Source organism: Lacerta agilis, chromosome 5 (assembly GCF_009819535.1).
Source record: "Lacerta agilis isolate rLacAgi1 chromosome 5, rLacAgi1.pri, whole genome shotgun sequence".
In the NCBI taxonomy this organism is placed as follows: Eukaryota; Metazoa; Chordata; class Lepidosauria; order Squamata; family Lacertidae; genus Lacerta; species Lacerta agilis.
Genome location: NC_046316.1, coordinates 2,657,857 through 2,678,633, shown reverse-complemented (window position 1 = coordinate 2,678,633; position 20,777 = coordinate 2,657,857). Strand labels below are relative to the sequence as shown.

The 20,777-nt window shown below is 42.6% G+C and overlaps 1 protein-coding gene across 6 annotated transcripts; it reads left to right on the top strand.

Moving 5' to 3' along the window:
* Window positions 1–607: 607 nt before the first annotated feature.
* Window positions 608–16,532, top strand: NUP50 (nucleoporin 50). 6 transcript variants are annotated; one of them, XM_033148285.1, is made up of 10 exons: window positions 608–670; window positions 2,108–2,182; window positions 2,755–2,948; window positions 4,830–4,910; window positions 8,104–8,187; window positions 10,154–10,343; window positions 11,813–12,463; window positions 14,542–14,620; window positions 15,351–15,469; window positions 16,150–16,532. In XM_033148285.1, exons 4-10 carry the CDS (start codon window positions 4,842–4,844, stop codon window positions 16,350–16,352), a joined length of 1,395 nt encoding a protein of 464 aa, XP_033004176.1. In that variant the 5' UTR covers window positions 608–670; window positions 2,108–2,182; window positions 2,755–2,948; window positions 4,830–4,841; the 3' UTR covers window positions 16,353–16,532. The 6 variants fall into 6 exon arrangements, with proteins under 6 accessions (XP_033004176.1, XP_033004177.1, XP_033004178.1 ...); XM_033148286.1 differs by having other exon boundaries at window positions 2,755–2,958; XM_033148290.1 differs by having other exon boundaries at window positions 609–670; window positions 11,813–11,884.
* The last annotated feature ends 4,245 nt before the right edge of the window (window positions 16,533–20,777 follow it).

The window sequence follows — 20,777 nt, the reverse complement described above, 5'->3', positions numbered from 1 at the left end:
TATCTCCCACAGTGTAACTATAGGATTGCTCTGCCCATTTAACTAAAGTTTTAAAAATAATGTTTTAACAAATTCATTTATTTCCGGGGGTTGTTTTCAGATGGGAGTTTATTGCTGAATCCGTTCTACTCATGGGCAAAACTATTTTTTGTAGATTCTATGCATCATCATCAAAATGTCAGCTCATATGTCCTTTACATTTTCACGTATCTGAAGAAGTGTGCATGCACACGAAAACTCACACCAAGAACAAACTGAGTTGGTCTCTGAGGTGCTACTGGAAGGAATTTTTTTATTTTATTTTGTTTTGACTATGGCAGACCAACACGGCTACCTCCCTGTAACATGAAAAATCTGTTAAGTAAATATATATATGGAAACCCTCTTCAAGAACAGAGTTAACAGGAAAAGTAGTCCTCGAAAGAAGCGCGGAACTTCAGGAGACGACTGAGAGCGGCAGTGTCTGGCGGCGCTGTGGCAGGGGGGGCGGGGCGGGGCGGAGAGCCGAGGCTCGCGCATGCGGAGGAACACTCCGCCCCCCTCGCAGGTGGGCGGCGCAAGGGCGGGCGAGCCAGCAGGAAGCGGAAGTGGTGGTGGTGGAGGCCGCGCTTTCTGCCTGCCCGCCCGGCCTCCCGCCTTTTCTCTTTCTCTCCGCCCGCGGCGCCATCAGGTAACAGCCCCCTCAGCGAGTACTCCTAGAGCGGGACAGGGAATGACCCGGGATACCGCAGCGGGTCCTCCCCCCCCCACAAGGCGCGCGGCCGGGGGGGGCGGGCGGGAGGAAGTCCGCTTCCAAGGCAGCCGTTAGGCGCGCGCTGCTGCTGACAGCGCCTTCCGGTTTTGCTGGGACTGGAGGGAGGGGGGGGAGGGAGGCGCCGCGCGGTTTCCTAGACCGGCCTGCCTCTCTAGGGCGCGCGGCCGGCTCCGTTCTTCAGTTTCCGCCGCCTCAGGAGCCGCGAGGAAGCCGAGTCGCAGGAGGAAGGTGAGGGGCGGGCGGGGGGGGGGCCCATTCAGTGGCATGGAGGCTGAAGGGGCGAGGGGGGGGGGCTCCGTCTGTTTTGTCTGCTCTTAGCAACCGCCGTCCCTCAGGGGAGGAGGAGAGAGGAAAATGCGGCATGCTGGTTTGTTCATTTGTTTGTATTCATTTATTGCATTTGCCCGCCACCCTTTTTTTTTTGTTATTCCACACACCCCCCCCCCCCCGCTCATTTGATCCCCGCAGAAAAACAACCCTTTTGTTATTTATGAAATTTGTATAGCGACTCTTCGTCCTTAGATCTCAGGAGGGTTGACAGCATAAAATGAGAACACGATGGAGCAAAAGCAAACCCATTTAAAGAGCCGTAGGATGTTAACCAGCCGAACGCCCCGTGGAGCAGGATCGGAGTTTCCTGCCTGGCGCCTAAAGGTGCCCAATGGAGGGACCTGGGCAGAGCACAACCCACCAGGCCTGTTGAGAGGAGGAGGCAGGGACCGCATCTCCCCCCCCCCAAAAAAAAGGCCTCATGGCTGATGGAGGATTTGAACCCTGGCCTCTCCCAGGCCTCAAGTCAAACACTCGGCCACTATCCTCATCATTAATTCATATTATTTATTACATTTTATACCACCTTTGGTCTGAGAATCACAGGGCTGTTTACCATTTTTTTTTAAAAAAAGATACATAACATATTAACAAACAAAACAATGACCCAACCATCACACCACACACACAGTGTTTAAAAGGCTTGTTTAATTAGCCAAAGGAGAGGAGGAATTAGCCTGGGGGAGGAGGAATGTTTTTGCCTGGCACCTATGGCACACTGGCTCTGATTTTGGGACTTGGATTGCCACCTCCAACCTTTTTTCTGGTGCTGCCTATGTTCTGTCAGCAGCAGCCTAAGCACAAAAGCACAGAGAAAGCTCAAGTTGGTGAAGCTTTTCTTTCTTTCTTTGACATGGAGTTGAGTGGCAAGTAAAACATTTCTTCCCGCTGAACTCTTCTGAGTGTTATGGTTCCTGTTTAAAAAGCACAGGGGCATGACCTGTTTTTAAATATTGACAACAGTGAATCCTTGCAGCTTGCCATAGTCCTGCCTTCATATTTGTTTTTATTTACCACCTACAGCACATTCCTCCTGTGAAGATGTGTGTGTATACTGCATAAGAACTGCTTAATTTGTGTGGTGCCTGGGTTTCAAAGGTATGTGTGAGTGGGTTGATCACAGGGCTAGATTTAGAACGAATGTGGGAGTAAAAATTAGGTAGAGTGACTGCTTTTTGTCAGTCCTAGGCAGGGCAAGAGTTTGATTTCTAAAAGAAAAGAGAGTTGTCAGTAAACACTTCAGCTGCTTAATGTCTGTAAGTTAGGCAGCTGTTAGAGGCACCAGGAGGAGGGGCCAGTTAAGAAAATAGATGGGCTCCAGCTAGCTGGCCAGTCAACTCTCAAGCTTCAGAATATTCCTCATAATCCTAAATGTGGTGAGGGCAGTTACTAGTAGTGTGGGAAATATAGTTTGTGCATGTTTAGAAATAGTACTGTTGCCTTGATTTCTTCATCTGATCAGATCGGAGGCCTGATGTTGGGAAAGAGGTTCTGGCTCAGATTAAGCCTTGTGGCACTCTTCATGTGCACCACAATGGTCAGAAAGCTAGAGTGTTTGGTTTGCATCTAAGAGATGTGAGCTCATGTCTCTTTTCAGACATGATTATACAGTGTTGCTTTGGGCAAGTAGCTTTTTCTCAATTTTCTGTTTATACCAACCTATCTTACAGGGCTTTTGTTGGGAAAACAGACTATGAATAACAACTCTTGCTACTATCCCAGAAGCTAGAGGATGCTCTCCTCTTTGCGCCACTGCATTATGACATCATCAACCACATATAGGAGCTGCTGCTTGCCTTCTTTTGAAACATAGCTTCATCTTCCAGCATTGTGAAAGCATTAAGAGATAGATCAGGAACTTCTGGTTTGTGGTGGTACAAGTGGGAAGCTTATAATGATTATGTACTATAAGTAAACATGAATTCATGGTGCTTGAATGTTTTGACAAGTGGGAGGCACAGGAGAAGGCCCACAAAAAGTAGACAGCTACTTGTATAGGCTTTTGCTGACTTAAAGCAGATTTCATGAAGTCCTAATTTGAAGATGTTGTTGAGGCATCTCAAACAGTTGGCTGTTCAAGACCTTTATGTAGTTGAAGAAGTGGGTGTTTAATTCACCAAAGTTTATGCCATGATAAGGTGCCACAAAACTTGGGGTTGTATGTAACACAGTGCTAAAGAGATGGTATTGTCAGCACAAGTATATCTTCTTACCTGATGGATCTCCTCTCTCTTCCCCCTGCATGCTGCTATGGGGATTTTCCTGATCCTCCAGAGCATCTTTGGGAAGGGTACACTGTGGCAGGAGAGTGGGAAAGCCCCATTGCGCTACCAGTATCATTATGCTGCCTTCTGCTAGTGCAACAATTTAGTTGAATGCAGCCCTTTGTTTTAGTGGGGAAATTTTAATCTTCATAGCACCTGGAATTTAGTTTCCTTAGTATCTGATAAGCAGGAAAGATAAGAGTACAGTTGTACCGCGTGTTATGAACGCTGCGTGTTGCGTTCGTCGCAGGTTACGAACGCGCGATCCCGGAAGTACTGGGACGGGTTACTCCCGGATTCGGCAATTCGCGCATGCGCAGATGTGGCCGAATCGCGTCACGCACATGCACAGACGCGGCGCTAAGGTTGCAGACCTTTTCAGGTTACGAACGGGGCTCCGAAACGGATCCCGTTCGTAACCAGAGGTACCACTGTAAATATGTTGTAGGTGTTAATAATTCAGTCCATAAAAATAATGAAAAATATTCCTGGGTGATACCAACATTATTATTCTATATGGGATGAATGTGGGATGACCCCTTCCTAGTGTTGAACTAGATCAAGAAGAGTCTAAGAAGCAAAATCTAATTTGTGAATAGTACCATGTAAGCATAAAATAGAGTACATATGCAGTAGCTACCTCCTCCCAATGACTTGTTGTGCATTTTGCTTCTAATATGCTGAACCGGGGTACAAGTGGGAGCATAAATCTAATGCATTCATAGCTGGACCACTATGTGTCTCCAGATGTGCCACAAACATCCCTTTTCCAAACCCAAATACTATGTACAGGAGGAAGTAGTCTTCCAACAATGTGATGTTTTCATTTACCATCAAAAGTACCAAGTGACTGAAACTGTAAATTTGTTTTAATTCTATATTGAAACTCTTAAAGAAACTATTTCTGTTGGAAATGTTGGTGCCTGTGTAGGTTCACCAGATAAGGAAACAGACTGGCAACTGGAGAATAATATATAAAGCTACATTATTTTATGGATGAAATGGTTTACATTTGTCAGAATCTGATTACTCTTTTTGTGACTTACAGTGGTGCCTCGCTAGACGAAATAATTCGTTTCTGCGAGTTTCTTCGTCTAGCAATTTTTCATCTAGCACAGCACCAATGCAAGTAGCGGTTTCGCGCGACGAAATTTTTTTTTTCCTGTCTTGCGAGGCGGCCCCATTGACAATTTCATCTTGCGGGGCAGCCTTCCGCTAGCGAATGCCTTTTGTCTAGCGGGTTTTTTGTCTAGCGAGGCATTTGTCTAGCGGGGGCACCACTGTATTTAATTTTAACACTAAGACATTACATAATGAACCATTTATTGCATTTTAGTTTTCTTAAACTCCATCACGTCACTGAATTTTTACCTAGTGTCTGGTAATGCAGGCTGCTCATTGCAAGTTGCTTGCCACCTATTTAAAAACCACAAGATATGACGCATGGCTGATTACTCTTTTGTTTTATTGTTCTAATACAGTAGTGCTGTACAATGGCTAAGAGAGTAGCAGAAAAGGAGCTGACTGACAGGAACTGGGATCAAGAAGAAGAAAGTGAGGAGGTAGGAAGGCTGGATGCTTTTATTAGAAATAAAATTGAAATAGTTGCTAACAGAATCAATAGGAAGATCATGGAAAACTAAATGATTGCATTTTATTACTATGTTGGCACTGTATCACTAGCTAAACATAAAAACAACAGATTACACCAGGTAAGCAGATTCTCCCTTGTAACTTTCATAGATCTATGGGCAACAATTAATTGCAATCACATTCATATCGCTAGTATCGGGGCTGGCTCATTCATGAGGCAAGTGATCCACAGGCTGCAATGGCTGCAGCACACCTCTTGGACGCGGATCTGCTGCCTCCTTGGCAGCTCTCCCACCCCCCACCCTGCAGTGCCATCTACAGCAACATCTCAGCAGATAGGAGACACTGCTTTTCTCCCTCTCACCCTAGGGAGGAAATTGCAGGAGCTGCCTTCTGGGGCCTTCTCCCCCTCCCCCCTTACATCCTTTGATTCCCACTTCAGCCCTCAAGTAAGGTTGATTTGATTCCTCTCCTGGTTCCCGGTGTAGATCTTCACTCACCCTGTTGTTCCTGATGTAGATCTGCATTCACTCCTCCTTCCCTGGTGGGGTGGGGCACCATTTCATAGTTTGCCCTCAGGTGCCAAAATGTCTTGGGCACGCCCTGGATGGTTTTGTCAGTTAACATGCAACAAATGTGTTTTGCCTAAGGGTTGCAGTGTCAAGATTACATTTTGTGTAGTGAAAATCAAGGCTGTTATTCTAGTGCTTCGTCAAATGAGTTCAACAGAAAAAGCTTAGAAGTCCTAGGGTGTTTGTGGTGCTAGGCTTTTCAGTAATGGCCCATCTCAGAGCATCATTAAACCTTTTCACATCTTTGCAAATACAATGCACATCCTGAAATCATTCCAAATGCCAATAACCAGAGCTGTTTTTAGTCTTCCTTAGCAGCTACTAGCTACATTTCCATACATCTGTTTTATTGGATTGGAAAGCTTGCAATCATCTTAAAAGCCATAAGTGAAACCTAATGCCATTAAAATCAGTTCAGATTTTTTCCTTTGACCTTAACTGTACATGAATTATGTCATATGTTGTATCAGCAACATAATAACTTCATGAATGTATTCAGTTTTGGCTTCCTGTTTCTGGTGCTCCAGGAATGGAATTTCTCCCAACACTCTGGAAGAGAGACAGATGAAGATAATCAGATAACGATGGGGGGATTTCATTATCTGTTTTCCTCTTTGGTTAGAAGAGGGACCAAGCTCTCACCTGCAGTTTGCCTGGTGGTCTGGCACTCGCTTCCCCATGGAATGTGATCCCGTTCCTGGAAGCACAGGTTATTCTGTTAATTGGACTTTAATTGGAGCAAACTACAGGCATGTGCAAGGGACGCAGTTGACGCTGTGGTCTAAACCACAGAGCCTAGGGGTTGCTGATTAAAAGGTTGGCGGTTCAAATCCCCGCGACAGGGTGAGCTCCCATTGCTCAGTCCCAGCGCCTGCCCACCTAGCAGTTCGAAAGCACGTCAAAGTGCAAGTAGATTAATAGGTACCGCTATGGCGGGAAGGTAAACGGCGTTTCCGTGCGCTGCTCTGGTTCGCCAGAAGCAGTTTAATCATGCTGGCCACATGACCCGGAAGCTGTCTGAGGACAAATGCTGGCTCCCTCGGCCTACAGAGCGAGATGAGCACCGCAACCCCAGAGTCACCCACGACTGGACTTAAGGATAATTGGCCATAAATCAGCGGCAGGGGGGAAAGGAGTCTACCAGCTGTGGGAATAGAAGTTTTTGGATTAACTATCTGCAGTCTGGATTCAGACCGTTCTTCCTAGGCTGGAAAAATAGGGAAGACGGCTTGTTTACTGGAAGCTGAATCACGGGATAAAGCGATGCAGTGACATCTGGAAACTGTGATAACCATCAACAGTTGATGGAATGAAAAATATAACACCATATATGCATGGGAAAACATCATGAAAAACTGCCACACACAGGAAAAAATAAGGATAATAGCTAAAGTTCCTCACTTGAAACTTCATAAATTATCTGTTCTACCCAACACGAATAGAAATCACAAGATTGTAGCTTTTATATAATGGATTATTTTCAGTGGTACCTCGGGTTGTGGACATGATCCGTTCCGGGGTGCTATTTGCACCCCGAAAGTCCGCAACCCAAGCGGCGATATTGCACTTCTGTGCATGTGCGAACAGCGCAGAACGCTTCTGCGCATGCGCGCGGGGCAAAACCCGGAAGTAAACATTTCCGGATTCGGCGCATTCATAACCCGCTGCGAATGCAACACGAGGTACGACTGTATCTGAATGGAATGTAGTGGAAATTATTTTTTTTAAATGTAACGGAGAAAAAATGAAAAGAAGAATGAAGTCCTCAGCTGTAGCATGCGAGGGAGCCATTTTAATTAAATTGTATAATTTGACATTTGAATAATTGGCTTTAATAATTGTATTAATTGGACAAAATTGGTATTGTTACAATGAGGCTGATATTGGAACGATATTGGAAAATCAGTAAAAATATATTTTGAAAGAATGTATTCACTTTTGCCTTTGTTATGTTAGTAGTGATATGGGTTTTCTAGAAAACATTTCTGACACCCTAAATCAGTTCGAATCCAATTTAGCATGTTCTTTCTTACTTAACGCATCAATTTTACTTAGTTTTACTTATTTCACAAGTTTTCCTAATATCCCATAGTAGTTGCAATGAAAAAATTCATTAAGAAAAATAGCATTGAAGCCCACAATATATTTTAAATGCTATATTCAAACAGAAACCTGTTAAGTCACACCGTATTTACAAAAAATTATGTTATAAAAGGGTAATTATTTGACTTGCTATGTTTCTTGATAAAGCAAGGTTTACTGAGTCTAAATATTTTTGTAGCAGTCAAGTGATATATCCTATATCAACAAAAGATTCACAAGTAGTTTTTGTAAAATGTCATTATTAAAACTGAATATACAATGTCTATTTGCTTATTATAAAATGTTGAGCCTTATAGTGTTAAAAGTGAATGTGTATTTTGAATTACAGGTACAGTAGGTAGCCGTGTTGGTCTGCCATAGTCAAAACAAAATTAAAAATTAAAAAATTCCTTCCAGTAGCACCTTAGAGACCAACTAAGTTTGTTCTTGGTATGAGCTTTCGTGTGCATGCACACTTCTTGTTCTAAGAATATAATATTCCTTGCAGGTGGGAACATTCTCAGTGGCCAGTGAAGAGGTTTTGAAGAACAGAGCAATTAAGAAGGCAAAGCGTAGAAATGTGGGGTTTGAGGTACATAAATGCACTAATTTATAATAAATGTCTGGTTCTTGGTCCAACCATTTGTATTGCCAAAGATGCACAGGTAATTGTTGCTTATGTAGAAAGTACTGTAAATAATGGTGCACAAATTCAGCCAAGTATTGAAATGGCTGAAGGTTGTTTTGACGGAATAGTTAACACTTCCTGTTTGAAGGGAACTGCACCTAGGAAATTCATATTGTGTGAAATGGCCCCAAAGGAGAGCAGAATGTTGAAAACAATTGGAGGAAGACAAGAGTGATAGAATACTTCCCATATTTCTTTCACCACCCTTTTTCTAGGAGCCAGACAGAGAGATAAATCTTCTGTCCTCTGCGCAGCAACCCAGTTGCCATGCCACATTTTCTAAAGTGCTAGTAGCCATTGCTTGCTTGGATTTTGCATCCCTGTTCATGATGGAAGCTGTAGTGTGTAAAAAACAACAACTGGTAAATGTTTTTGATCCTGTCCCCTGTCACATCCCACTGCCCAAATACATGCACCGTCTGTTTGAAAATAGGTTTGCTTTTAGTATTATTATTATTTAAACTTCTGGCTAGTTTGAAATCTTTATCTTCTTCAGTCATATTCTTCTAAACAGATCTCCAGGGATTTGTTCATTTTTTTTTTTTTTGAAAATCAGAAGCAAAAAGCCAATGTTTTTGGAGTTGCAGATGTTTGCAGTTTTCTGATGTCTATTAAAAGTGATTTTGTTGCTGGCGAATTTCATACTGATTACATTCACATGACACAGCAAGCCAAACTGTGACTTATCAGGATCTCACAAAGTACAGGCTCCCAAAAAGGAGCCAGTAGCCATTTCTTCCTCCATGGTCTTAGTTTGGCTTAGTCTGGCTTAGTTTGTCATGTGAACCAGGACTCATGATTAAGGTCTCACCTTGCAAGCTATGCCAAGCCTTTGTTTGTTAATGTGTGTTTTACTGTTGATTGCGCTCTATATCCTCAGCTGGCTCAGGAGTGAGTGATTACTCTGAGCGCTCATGTTTTGTCCACATGGGTTGGGTTTTTTTTAATCAGAAGATACCATTTGCCTTGTGATAGTGAATCTAATTTCACAATGAATCATAGAATCCTAGAGTTGGAAGAGACCACAAGGGCCATCCAGTGCAACCCCCTGCCAAGCAGGAAACACTATCAAAGCATTCCTGATAGATGACTGTCAAGCCTCCGCTTAAAGACCTCCGAAGAAGGAGACTCCACCACACTCCTTGGCAGCAAATTCCACTATCCAACAGCTCTTACTGTCAGGAAGTTCTTCCTAATGTTTAGGTGGAATCTTCTTTCTTGTAGTTTGAATCCATTGCCCCATGTCCGTTTCTCTGGAGCAGCAGAAAACAACCTTTCTCCCTCCTCTGTATGACATCCTTTTATATATTTGAACATGGCTATCATATCACCCCTTAACCTTCTCTTCTCCAGGCTAAACATACCCAGCTCAACATACCCAATGGATCAACATAAATGATCAAACATACATGTACACTTCATTGGTACCCATGGGTTAAAGACAAGTCAAATGTCTGAACTAGCATCATTGAAAATATACTTAATGTTTGGTGATAAGAACATTCCATACTTAGTTTCCAGTGTTGTCTGGAATGATATATTTCATCATTTGATGAATGTGTGTGTGAGAATCAGAAAGGGACCAAATATAATGTGTCCTGTAGAGCAATGTTCCCCAACCTTGGGCCCCCAGCTGTTTTTGGACTACAGCTCCCATCATCCCTAACTAGCAAGGCCAGTGGTCAGGGATGATGGGAGTTGTAGGCCAAAAACAGCTGGAGGCCCAAGGTTGGGAACACTGCTGTAGAGTTTTTACCTTGAATAAGGGAAGCAAAGATTTTGTATGTGTGAACATTAACATAATCATACTGATGGGACTTTGTACTGATGGGACAGCTGAAAAGTGAGAACTGTTTTACATCTCTTTCAGTCTGAGAGTGGTGGAGCTTTTAAAGGTTTTAAAGGTTTCGTTTTACCGTCTGGAGGTGGAGGATTTTCTGGCTTTGGCAATGGCACCGGAACAAAGCCTTTAGGGGGACTCTCCAATGGTGGCGGCAGCATTGCAAATAGTTCATCGTTCACCAATTTAAAGACAGCTGCTGAAACAACAACTACATTTAGTAAGTTCACCAGTAAAATTTTCTCATCAGACGATACTTGTAAAAATGTTTTGAATGATACTAAGGGAGCTGAAAGGTTTGTGTAAGTATGCGTCACATCCAGCCCTCATATCAACAAGCATAGAGATGGAGGTGATGATCCACTTGGCCTTGTGTGCTTCAAAAAGCTTTTGGGGGGAAATGATCAAATATCTATGCATGACTGGCTGTCACTGACTTCATTTTAAAAGGGTTTTTTGGCATTTAAAAGTAATACACAAAATATAAATGGAAAATGGTTAAATATGAGCCAAACATTCTGGTTGTTCAGTATATAAATAACTTACATAAGCTGATTATTTACCTATTGTTCATTTATCACACTGTTTAAAGTCACACTATTTCCCCCCCCCACACACACACACCGAGATCTGCACATATATGAACATACCAATTACTACATATTATTTTTGTTTCTGTCCCCAAGGCTATTTAGGTTGTGTTAGAAAGTAGTTAAGTGTTCATAGGCATCTATATCTGGATATATTGTATATATTTTATTATACACACAGATACTCATTATTTATATTTTACCATTATTAAGTTAAATTATAATATATAGGGCTACTGCCAATAATACACGGAAGTAAATTGAGATAATGAACACCCAGCAGTGTTAGCTTGATTTTCTAGCATGGTGTGGTGGTTAAGAGCGGTAGACTCATAATCTGGTGAACCAGGTTCGCGTCTCCGCTCCTCCACATGCAGCTGCTGGGTGACCTTGGGCTAGTCACACTTCTCTGAAGTCTCTCAGCCCCACTCACCTCACAGAGTGTTTGTTGTGGGGGAGGAAGGGAAAGGAGAATGTTAGCTGCTTTGAGACTCCTTCAGGTAGTGATAAAGCGGGATATCAAATCCAAACTCCTCCTCCTCCTCTTCTTCATAATATATTATTGTAATAGCACATTATAGTATGGAGCATATATATATATATATATATATATATATATATATATATATATATATATATATATATATATATATTTCTTGTTATATGTTGCCTAGGAGCACGTAAGGATTTATAGTGTCATTCATTTTTTCATTTCAATAAGTTAAGAAGAGGCCTGGTCTGTCCTACCCTGAATAAATTGCTCATTTAGACCATTTGTGCAATGTCCAAGTTCCATATGAGTCAGTCTTTCCCCTTTGGTATCTCTTGACTTTTTCCATGCTTGCTCTGCTATCATACATACTGTAATAAATGAATGATAATTTCTTCGTCTTCTTGAACAACTACTTCTTTAACATATAAAATCTATACATTTATATCAAATGACCCATTAAAAGTACTAAGTGGGGCAAAATATCTTAATTTCACCTATTTGCTAATGGAGCCTGAACTGACTCTGGCCGGTTGGCAATGAGACTTTGGGTTATGTATGCATACATCATTGAAAAGAAAGTTCATAAAATGCTCTTCTTTCTAATAGGTTCTGTGGTGTCCAGTGGTTCAGTGAATAATACTGTAATTGAGAAGAAGGCTGTAAGTGTGGAAGCAAATGGTGAGAGCCAGCAGCCATTGTCCTCTGGATTCACTGAGAGCAAAGCATGCAGCCCTGATGCTTATCATAAACAGTTAGCTGCTCTAAATTGTTCGGTGCGTGACTGGATAGTAAAACATGTAAATGCCAATCCGCTCTGTGACCTGTCGCCGATTTTCCGAGACTATGAGAAATATTTAGCTGAGATAGAGCAACACGGAATGAGTAGTGACAGCGGCTCTGAAAGTGACAGTAACAAGACAGTTGGAACTCAGCCTGGTTCTGCATTTGGGAGTCCGAATCTTCAGCAGAGTTCAACGTTTTTCTTCAGTAGCAACAAATCTGAGAATGCAGCAGGAAAGAAAACAGAAATGGAAAAGAAAACGGAACCAAAACTAGGGTCTACGTCAACTGTCTCCTTTACTTTTAGCAAGAGCGTAGACAACTCTGGTCTGAATTCTGGTGCATTACCGAGTTTCTCATTCTCTCCAGGAAGTGCAAGTTTATTTGGAAAAGATACAAGCCAAGCCAAGGTTGTTTCTTCATTTTCCAGCAAACCTCTAGATATTCAGACAGAAAGTGGTGGCAGTGAAGATAAAGGTAAACATTTATTGTTTTAGAAGTTGAGAAATGGGATTTAGTCCTATGTTTCATTGAAATCTGGTGAGCTTCCTGCTGATCTTATGCAGAATTGGACCCCCTAGAAATCTGTTTCTCATGCCAGAGGACTCAAGGATAGAGGGTGTCACTGAGAGTTACAAATAATAGCTGGCTACCCAGACCAGCTAAAACTTAGGGATCCCTGCAGGAATGCCTTTTAGCATTGGGTGGCTTTGAACAGAATTCGGCACTTCACCAGCAATCTGCACTGCTTTTTTCTACTTTGAAACTTCCATAACCAATGTTTGTAGGTGAAATTATTATAAGCCCTGCTTTGGTTCCCCTTCCATTTAAATAACCTTAACTACAGATTGGGTTAAGCAGGGGTGGGGGGATAGAGAAAGGGTAAGGGCACATCCACTCCCCTGTCACATGATAATTATACCCCCTATAATAATAATTGATGTTGATGATGATTAATTTATTTATACCCAGCCACTCCAGGTGGTCTCCAACAAAATAATAAAAATACAATAAAACATCAGACATTAAAAACTTCCCTAAGCAGGCCTGCCTTCAGATGTTTTCTAAAAGTCAGATAGTTGTTTAACCCAGGGCTGGTGTGTTATTTATTACAAATAATCTAGGTGTGTGTGTGTGTTTGTGTGTGCACGCACACACACCACTTTTTGTTCTTTATGGCAATTAGGAAAAAATAAAATAAGCTTTAACAGTTACAGTTCAAGTAGGTAATTTTAATCAAGAGTGTTCTTTAAGAAATGTAGAAAGCTTATAAGCCATTTTTTAATGTTCAAGGCTTATAAATGTAAGGGTTGAAGTAGAAGTCAGAGCCGTCTCATCCATTGGGGCTGGTGGCGCGGCGCGCCAGGGCGCAATGGCCTGGAGGGCGCCTCCGTCCTCCAGCCTCGCTGGCAGCGCCTGCTGGCAGCGCCTGCCGGCAGCGCCCTCTGACTCCCGGCAAGGGAGCTGGCCGGCCACGGCACGCCCTCTGGCTGCCCAGCAGAGCACAGGAGCACAGCTCTGCGCGCCCTTCCAGCGCTTCCGGGACGGGAGGCGAGGGCGGCCGGCTCGCGCTCCCGCGCGCATCCGGATGGCGCGGCGCAGCCGGGCGGCGCGGCTGGGCAGCTTGTGCCCCATCGGGTGGGCGGCCGGCTGCGCGCGGGAGCGCGAGCTGCCCGGCTGCGCGCGGGAGCGCGAGCCAGCCGCCCACCCGATGGGGCACAAGCTGCCCAGCCGCGCCGCCCGGCTGCGCGCGGGAGCGCGAGCCGGCCGCCCTCGCTTCCCGTCCCGGAAGCGCTGGAAGGGCGCGCAGAGCCCCGCGCCGCTCCAGCGCCACGCCCCTCATCCCCCGCTCGCCCACCCCCCTCCCAAGGGGCGGCAAGCGCGGGAGGGAGGCGGCGGAGAGGCGGCATGGCGGGGGCGCCGGAGGGATAGCCACGCCAGGGCGGCAGATCCCCTTAAGACGGCTCTGGTAGAAGTTGAGTGGGAAATGCAGCAGTGTTAGTGCTAATCAGCACAGCTTAAAATATATTCTAATATCTATAACTTCTTTCTCTAGCACATTGAAGATTATTTGGAAATACATTTTATACCGATGGCCCTATCAGTTAGTTTCAAACTGACAGTCCACCTACCTTTTTAGACATACTGTGATCTTGCTCACATGCTACCAGAAGCTGAGCTGTGGTTTGGCTTATTGTTATGGCTGAACCTTGAGCTCATGGCTTGTTTTCCCCCAACAAGCAATGGTGAGTGGTAAGCCACAAACAAACCTTGGTTTTCAGGTCACAGCTGTCTGGGGCAAGGCCAGCCATGAGCCCAAGGTTTGGATGCAACGCTAAGCCAAGCCGTGGTTGTGGAGAAGCAGAGGAAAAGTAAAGCACTTGTGACTTTCTCCTTGTGAAGCCATAGTTTGGTTTACTATGCCATGTGAACCAGGTAGCTGTAACTGATCTCTAATATCCCCATGTTTTTTTCTAACATCAAAAGAATTTTATGTACTGCAGTGTCTTGTCTTGGATATACATAACACTTACCTGAAAGCATTCTTTCTACAGGGGGTGATGAAGAAGATGAGGAGCCACCAAAAGCAGTAGTGAATGAAATAAAGGAAGATGATGCCTTCTACTCAAAGAAGTGAGTTGTGTTCTTTGATACTATTACCATGATCATGCTCTTACTGTAGAGAGTTCAGTATGCTTTCTCCCCTAATTTTGTGTGTGTGAGTAAAAGCCTTTAGCAGTTTATTGTGCATTACAACTGCAAAGTACAGTGGTACCTCTGGTTAAGTACATTTCAGGTTAAGAACTCTGCTTAAGAACAGAAATTGTGTTTTGGTGGCGCAGCGGCAGCAGGAGGTCCCATTAGCTTCAGGTTAAGTACGCTTCAGGTTAAGAATGGACCTCCAGAACGAATTAAGTACTTAACCTGAGGTACCACTGTAAATGAAATTTCTTTTGCCTAAGCTATTTTGTATCTCTTTATATAAACTTTGATAATTCCAGGGGGTACTAGTTACAGGTTGCCTGTATTTTGGCACAGAGTGACTCAAAGAACTGCTCATCCAAAGACCTGCAGTCTTTTTGTCAGCAGCTGTTTTTAAATCTCTCTAAAGTTTAAAGGCAGTTTTATGTGCAGCTGGGGGGCTGCTGTTTCTCAGAGTAAATCTGAATCCCCCTTGAGCTCTTGGTTCTTTAAATCCTGGCCATTATAACTATTAGCCTAGTTAGTTCAAGGCTGAGTTTAAATGTATTATTTGTTTGCATGCTGGTGTTTACCACATACAAGCTATTTGGAGGCTTTTATTCCCCTTTCACATTCATGCACGTTCTGTAAAATGAATCTTGCCTATGATTCTTTTTTTCAGGTGCAAAGTTTTTTACAAGAAAGATAATGAATTTAAAGAAAAAGGTATAGGAACGCTACACTTAAAACATGCAGGAAATCAGAAGATTCAGCTATTAGTACGCGCAGATACCAACTTAGGTACGTTGTTATTATTAGGATTATTATGATTATTAGCTCAGTAAACGTCCAAGCCACTGCTAAGTCGAAGGCTTCTGCCTTCTTTCAAATAATTAAGTTATTTATGATAGTCCTTTTTTGCTCTCATGCCTACAGCTGTGTAGAATTTTACACATAAGTAAACAATGGGCATATCTAGCAGTGGCTGTGATGTGTTTCGCAAGTTGGATGTATGCATTTGCTAGCACATAGTTGGATGACTTCACAAATTATTTGTGTTTGGAATCTTGATGCAAACCAGCACTGACAGCCATCATTGCAAGTTTGGCTTATCAACCATGTAGTGTTTGGCCACTGGATCTCAAGAATTTGTTTTTCTTTTTTAATTGCTAAGTATTAACACAATGAGATCTTACCTGTGTTTAGGAATAGTAGCTAATGTGATGAGGAAATGAGTTGAGGAAATAAGGGAGGGCTTGTAAGTCAGTAACAGAGCACAAGCTTTTTCCAGATAAAAACATCTCTTGTAGCAATCAGCTGTGGCTGAGACCTTGAGAGAACCACTGCCAGGTGGAACAGCCTGTGGTTGGCTAGGTAGATCAGTAACTCCTGATTTTCACATACCTTGTCACCATACTACTACCTAAACGTTCATGTTTTGTATTTATTTTGGTCTTTTCCCAACCTCCACTCTGTTGCAGGCAACATACTGCTGAACATTTTGGTTCCTCCTAAGATGCCATGCTCCAGAACAGGGAAGAACAACGTGCTCATCGTCTGTGTTCCAAATCCACCCATTGATGAGAAGAATGCTGCCGTCCCTGTTCCTATATTGATAAGGGTCAAAACAAGTCAGGATGCAGATGAGTTGCACAAAATTTTACTGGAGAAGAAGGAGGTCTAAAAATCTGGGCTGTTGAAAGTTACAGAGGAAACTTGCCAAACTGCTGCTGCTCATTTCCCCTCTCTTGACTCTGCTAGTAACTTTTTAAACCACTTCTGACATTCTAAGGACTATTTAGGAACTCGGAAGAGCTTTGGTGAGGGAAAGAAACTAAGATGGCCAATAAAAGCTTTTAACTTGGCACAAGAGTCAATTCTTCCTCCCTTCTAATTTGGATATATCTAATGCATGAACCACATTTGAAGAAAACTTGCATATCAAAAAATAAACATTTTTATTATACAGAATAAAACTGGTTTATACTCAAATGGTGTAAAATACTACACCGGAAATTGTGTAGGAAGAATATTGTGTGGGTGGAAAGAAATTTGACAAACTTCTTTATCTTGCATCCAAGTTGGAATTGAAATCCTCTACTAAATGTGAAATCATAGTTCAAATTATGTTGAAGGAACAAATGTTTTAAACTGAACAGTATAGTTATTGTGTTTGAGTAACAGCTGTTAAAAATCAGTGCCCTGATTTTTAAGGCCAAAGTTGCAGGTTCTTCTTTTCTCATTACCTAGAGAAATGACTGAGGGAAAAGGTAGCATGGCTATATATTTTTCAATCCAGCCTTGTCTCTTGGATTTTATCAAACCCGGAGCATCTTGTGTTGAGATATTTAATGGACTTTCTTCCATTGTACTCTTGCCAAAGCCCTATCTTCAGGCTTGAAAATTCTGTACAGTCCCCTTTAATGTCAAGGGGCTTGTGCAAGAGAGCTGTGAATTGTGCCCACACTATTTTGGGTGTGCGCGAGTGTGCATTTAATGGGATCAGCAGTCAGACCGTGAATACCATGCTAATTAAATAGTTGTCTTACTAATGTAGCGGTAGCTAGTAAAACCTCACATAACCAGTCCACAAATATTGGTTATCATAGGTTCTGAAACATCTGAGTCTTTAAAGTTCTAGTCGTACCTTAAAACTGGAAGGGAGCTGGGATGCTGTGGAAGCAGGACCCATATTAATTAGGAATTGGTGCCTTTTTTGCATCAAGTTTTAAGTGTTGGACTTCCTAAAAAGTAAGTGTGAGAGTATTTCAAGAGTTCAGCACCCCACACTGAAATATCTTGGGGTACAATCCAGCAAGGAGTAATCTGACCTAATCCCCATTAAAATAAATGGGAGTTACCATTTATGTTTGTGAGGTTAGGGCTAATGAGCTTCACACTGGATTGTTCTCTTTAGCATTTAGGATGGTGAACAATCAGAAATGCTAACCTGCATGTTAATATTATAAATGGGAACATGCATATGGAGTCCAGTCTTACTGTTAGAGGCTCAGGTTGAATGGCCAAGAGCTTCAGTAATATTGTGTGCTCTTGTCTTTGAGAAATAGTGTCTTAAAAATCCTCGGTGAGCTTTGTTTACGCCCCTGTGTCTGGGCAAATAGCTTGCTCTTTTTCTAGAAAGCAGATAGCCTGTTCCCACACCCTTCTCTAACATAATTCTAACATTGAGAGACTGTTAATATTACAGGTATGCTGTGTATTTTGCACTTGTCTGATTCCTAAAGTGCAACTGTGTATATGTAACAATTCTTCAGTTACCGAGTAGAATAAGAAATAGCAATTCATTGACATGCAGTTTGCTCCCATTACTTTTTTTTTTTTGCTATGTCTTACGTGATGCTGCTTCTGTAAGAAATCCGGAGTGCACATGTTGCTTTTCGAAGTTAAAAGCAGCATGAAAGAATAATTATAATGTCCATTAAATGTTTGCAAGAGCTGGTCAAAAGGCGTTGCTTGAAAGTGGTGGTGTTATGGAAAGTAGTCAGTTACTTCTTTCTTAGAGCAAGCATAAAATGGGATTATTTTACACGGCTGCTAAGGAAGGCATTCCAGAAATGCATTGGAATTTCCTGCACCTTTTTGAACGCAGGCCTGCTGCGTGAAAATGTGAAGATCCCTGCTGTGGGTGCACCTTGGCCATCCTGTGTGGGTTGTGACATGATGCTTACCAGGCACTACCCTTCACACACCCTCTTGGGGAAAGCTCCATCAGCCTTCTGCAACCTGCCCACTGCCAGATTCTTGGACTGCAGCCCCATCTAGTAGGTGTTGGAGCTCGCTCATATGAGCTGTAGTCCAAACCTGGAGAGCACCAGGCTGGAGAAGGCAGTCACAGATATACAAAACAAATGCATAAACCAGCAGACTTTAAAATCCTAAATGTAAGTGTTGACTTTGTGATTGGCCCATCGCTTTCAGTAATCAAAATTATTACAAGAATAACAATCTGAATTGCTAAGTGGATCAAAATTGGCTTGCTAAGAAAGAAGGAGAATGTGCATAGACTTCATTTTGTAGGATTCTGATGTTGATCATGTTGGCTTGCTCCTGCTGTGAAAGGTAAGATCTCATTTTTTGGTGTTGGTTTTACTCTCAGAGTAAGTTTAAAAGGCTGTATAAAACTGGACGATCATTTTTCTTTTGCACAAAATTGTAGCTTTAAATAATTATATTTAAAAATCTTTTCAGTCTATTGATACTTGCTGCATAACAATGAGACAGTGTCTTAATTTGCAGTCTGATCACTTGTCGCCTTGTAGACAGTGTTTGTAGTCTGACTTTATTGCTGTAGGATTTAAGTGACTGTTTCCTGTTTGCAAGATTGCCAACCAAACTTGCAAAATCATTTTTACATTTTGACAGAAGTAGAGAGTCTAAAGAAGTCCATCTACTGATTTATTAGATACTGCTTCTTTGCCCGTTCATAGTTTTCTCTTGGAATGACAGGATTAAAGGCCTAGCTGCCACTGAGCTGGTCACTGGTGTCTGACCTGCATCTCTTCAGACTGCAGGCAGGGGTTCTCTCGATTGGATTCACGTTGGGTAGAATGGTTGTAGCCTAGCCTCCTTCTCCCTGACATTCAGAATTCTGTGCGGAAGGAATTATTTTGTAGGAAAGAGTGTTTAGTTACATGGGCCCCCGTCTGCCGCTCAGTCCAGATGCAGGCTTACCACTCAAGGGAGAACTAGGGCAAACCTCAGATTGTTTGGGGAGTGTGCTATTTCTCTAATTTTTTCATTCTTCAAAAGGTTTGTCATCAAAATCCTGTATAGAAGGGGTGTGGAGAATATTTGGCTACTTTTGCTCTGTTCTCAATCTGCTACAAGTAGTTTGTAAACTGAAAATACGTCACTATATATAAGGAGCAATAAGTACTGTATTGCATCTTGCTTTAACTCCCTTTGCAACATAATGTAATTTGACAACTGTTCTGTCTAATGCCTTAAGTTATTTTTAGCAGAAGTTGCTAAACTGTATACACCACAAATGTAAACATTGGGTAAATTTCACAATGCATGGAAACCATGTATAAAAGCTTAATGAACAGCTATCTGAACAATTGACATGAACCTTTCTTTCCACTTGACTGTCAACATTTTTGTTTGTTCCCCATCTCATAGGACGCCATCTGAAAGGCTAAACAAGAATTGGGACTTGCCTTTTATCATTTTTCACATGTCCATTTGCTAGCTGTAGTTCCTTCTAAGGAAATGTATGAAAATCCATGGAAATGTGAATAAACAAATGGGATGTGTGAACTCCGATCTGTACATGTTTGCATTCTACCTCCTGGGCTTGGTGGCGAAGGTGGGCAGGGTCAGTGCAGTCAGTTAAAGATGAAATGGTCTGGGGTGGCAACTTGGTCGTAGAGCACAGTGGGACCCACGTTCAGTCCATTGCCCCTCCAGTTTAGGAAAGACTGCAGCAGCAGAGAACTCTGTCTTTGGCCTTGGAGAGAAGCTGGATAGCCGGTGTGGGGATATGGTCAGTCGTGGTCAAAGGCAGCTTCATATGTTAAGTGTCTCAATGACCTAACGTTTGAGAAATGGATCTCACGCTGCTGTGAGCGGAGGTGTCATTTGCTCTGCCGCACGTGGGCTGGACCCGCTTACTCTGGAGGTAAGCCTGAGGGAATTGCAGTTAAGTGACTGGGTGACCTTGGGAGTGTCCACTTTGGGGCACTTGGTTTAAGTTCTAGGTTTCCTCCTTTGCAGAAGATGCTGCAGAAAGATCAGGAGTGTTATTGCCTTGATAATGAGGAGGGCAGTGAAGACTCTTACCAAAGTATTTCATCTTACAAGACTGTTTTGAAGCAAATGTAGTTCCTTGACTTCTTTTGCAGGGGGGTGGTATTGCTGGAGTATGAAGCAGGATTTTTAGTAATAGATGGATTCAATTATTTAATAGATCTTCTACTAATGGTGCTGAGAATTGCTAAATTACCATGTCTAGCCACAGCATGCACTGGTGATTTCCTGCATTGTGGTATTGCATAGTTCACATGATGCACTACAGTTCTGCTTTAATTTAAAGAAAAAACGGTTTCTGGGGCTCTGGAGAAGTTTGAAAAGAGTATAGATAATCTAT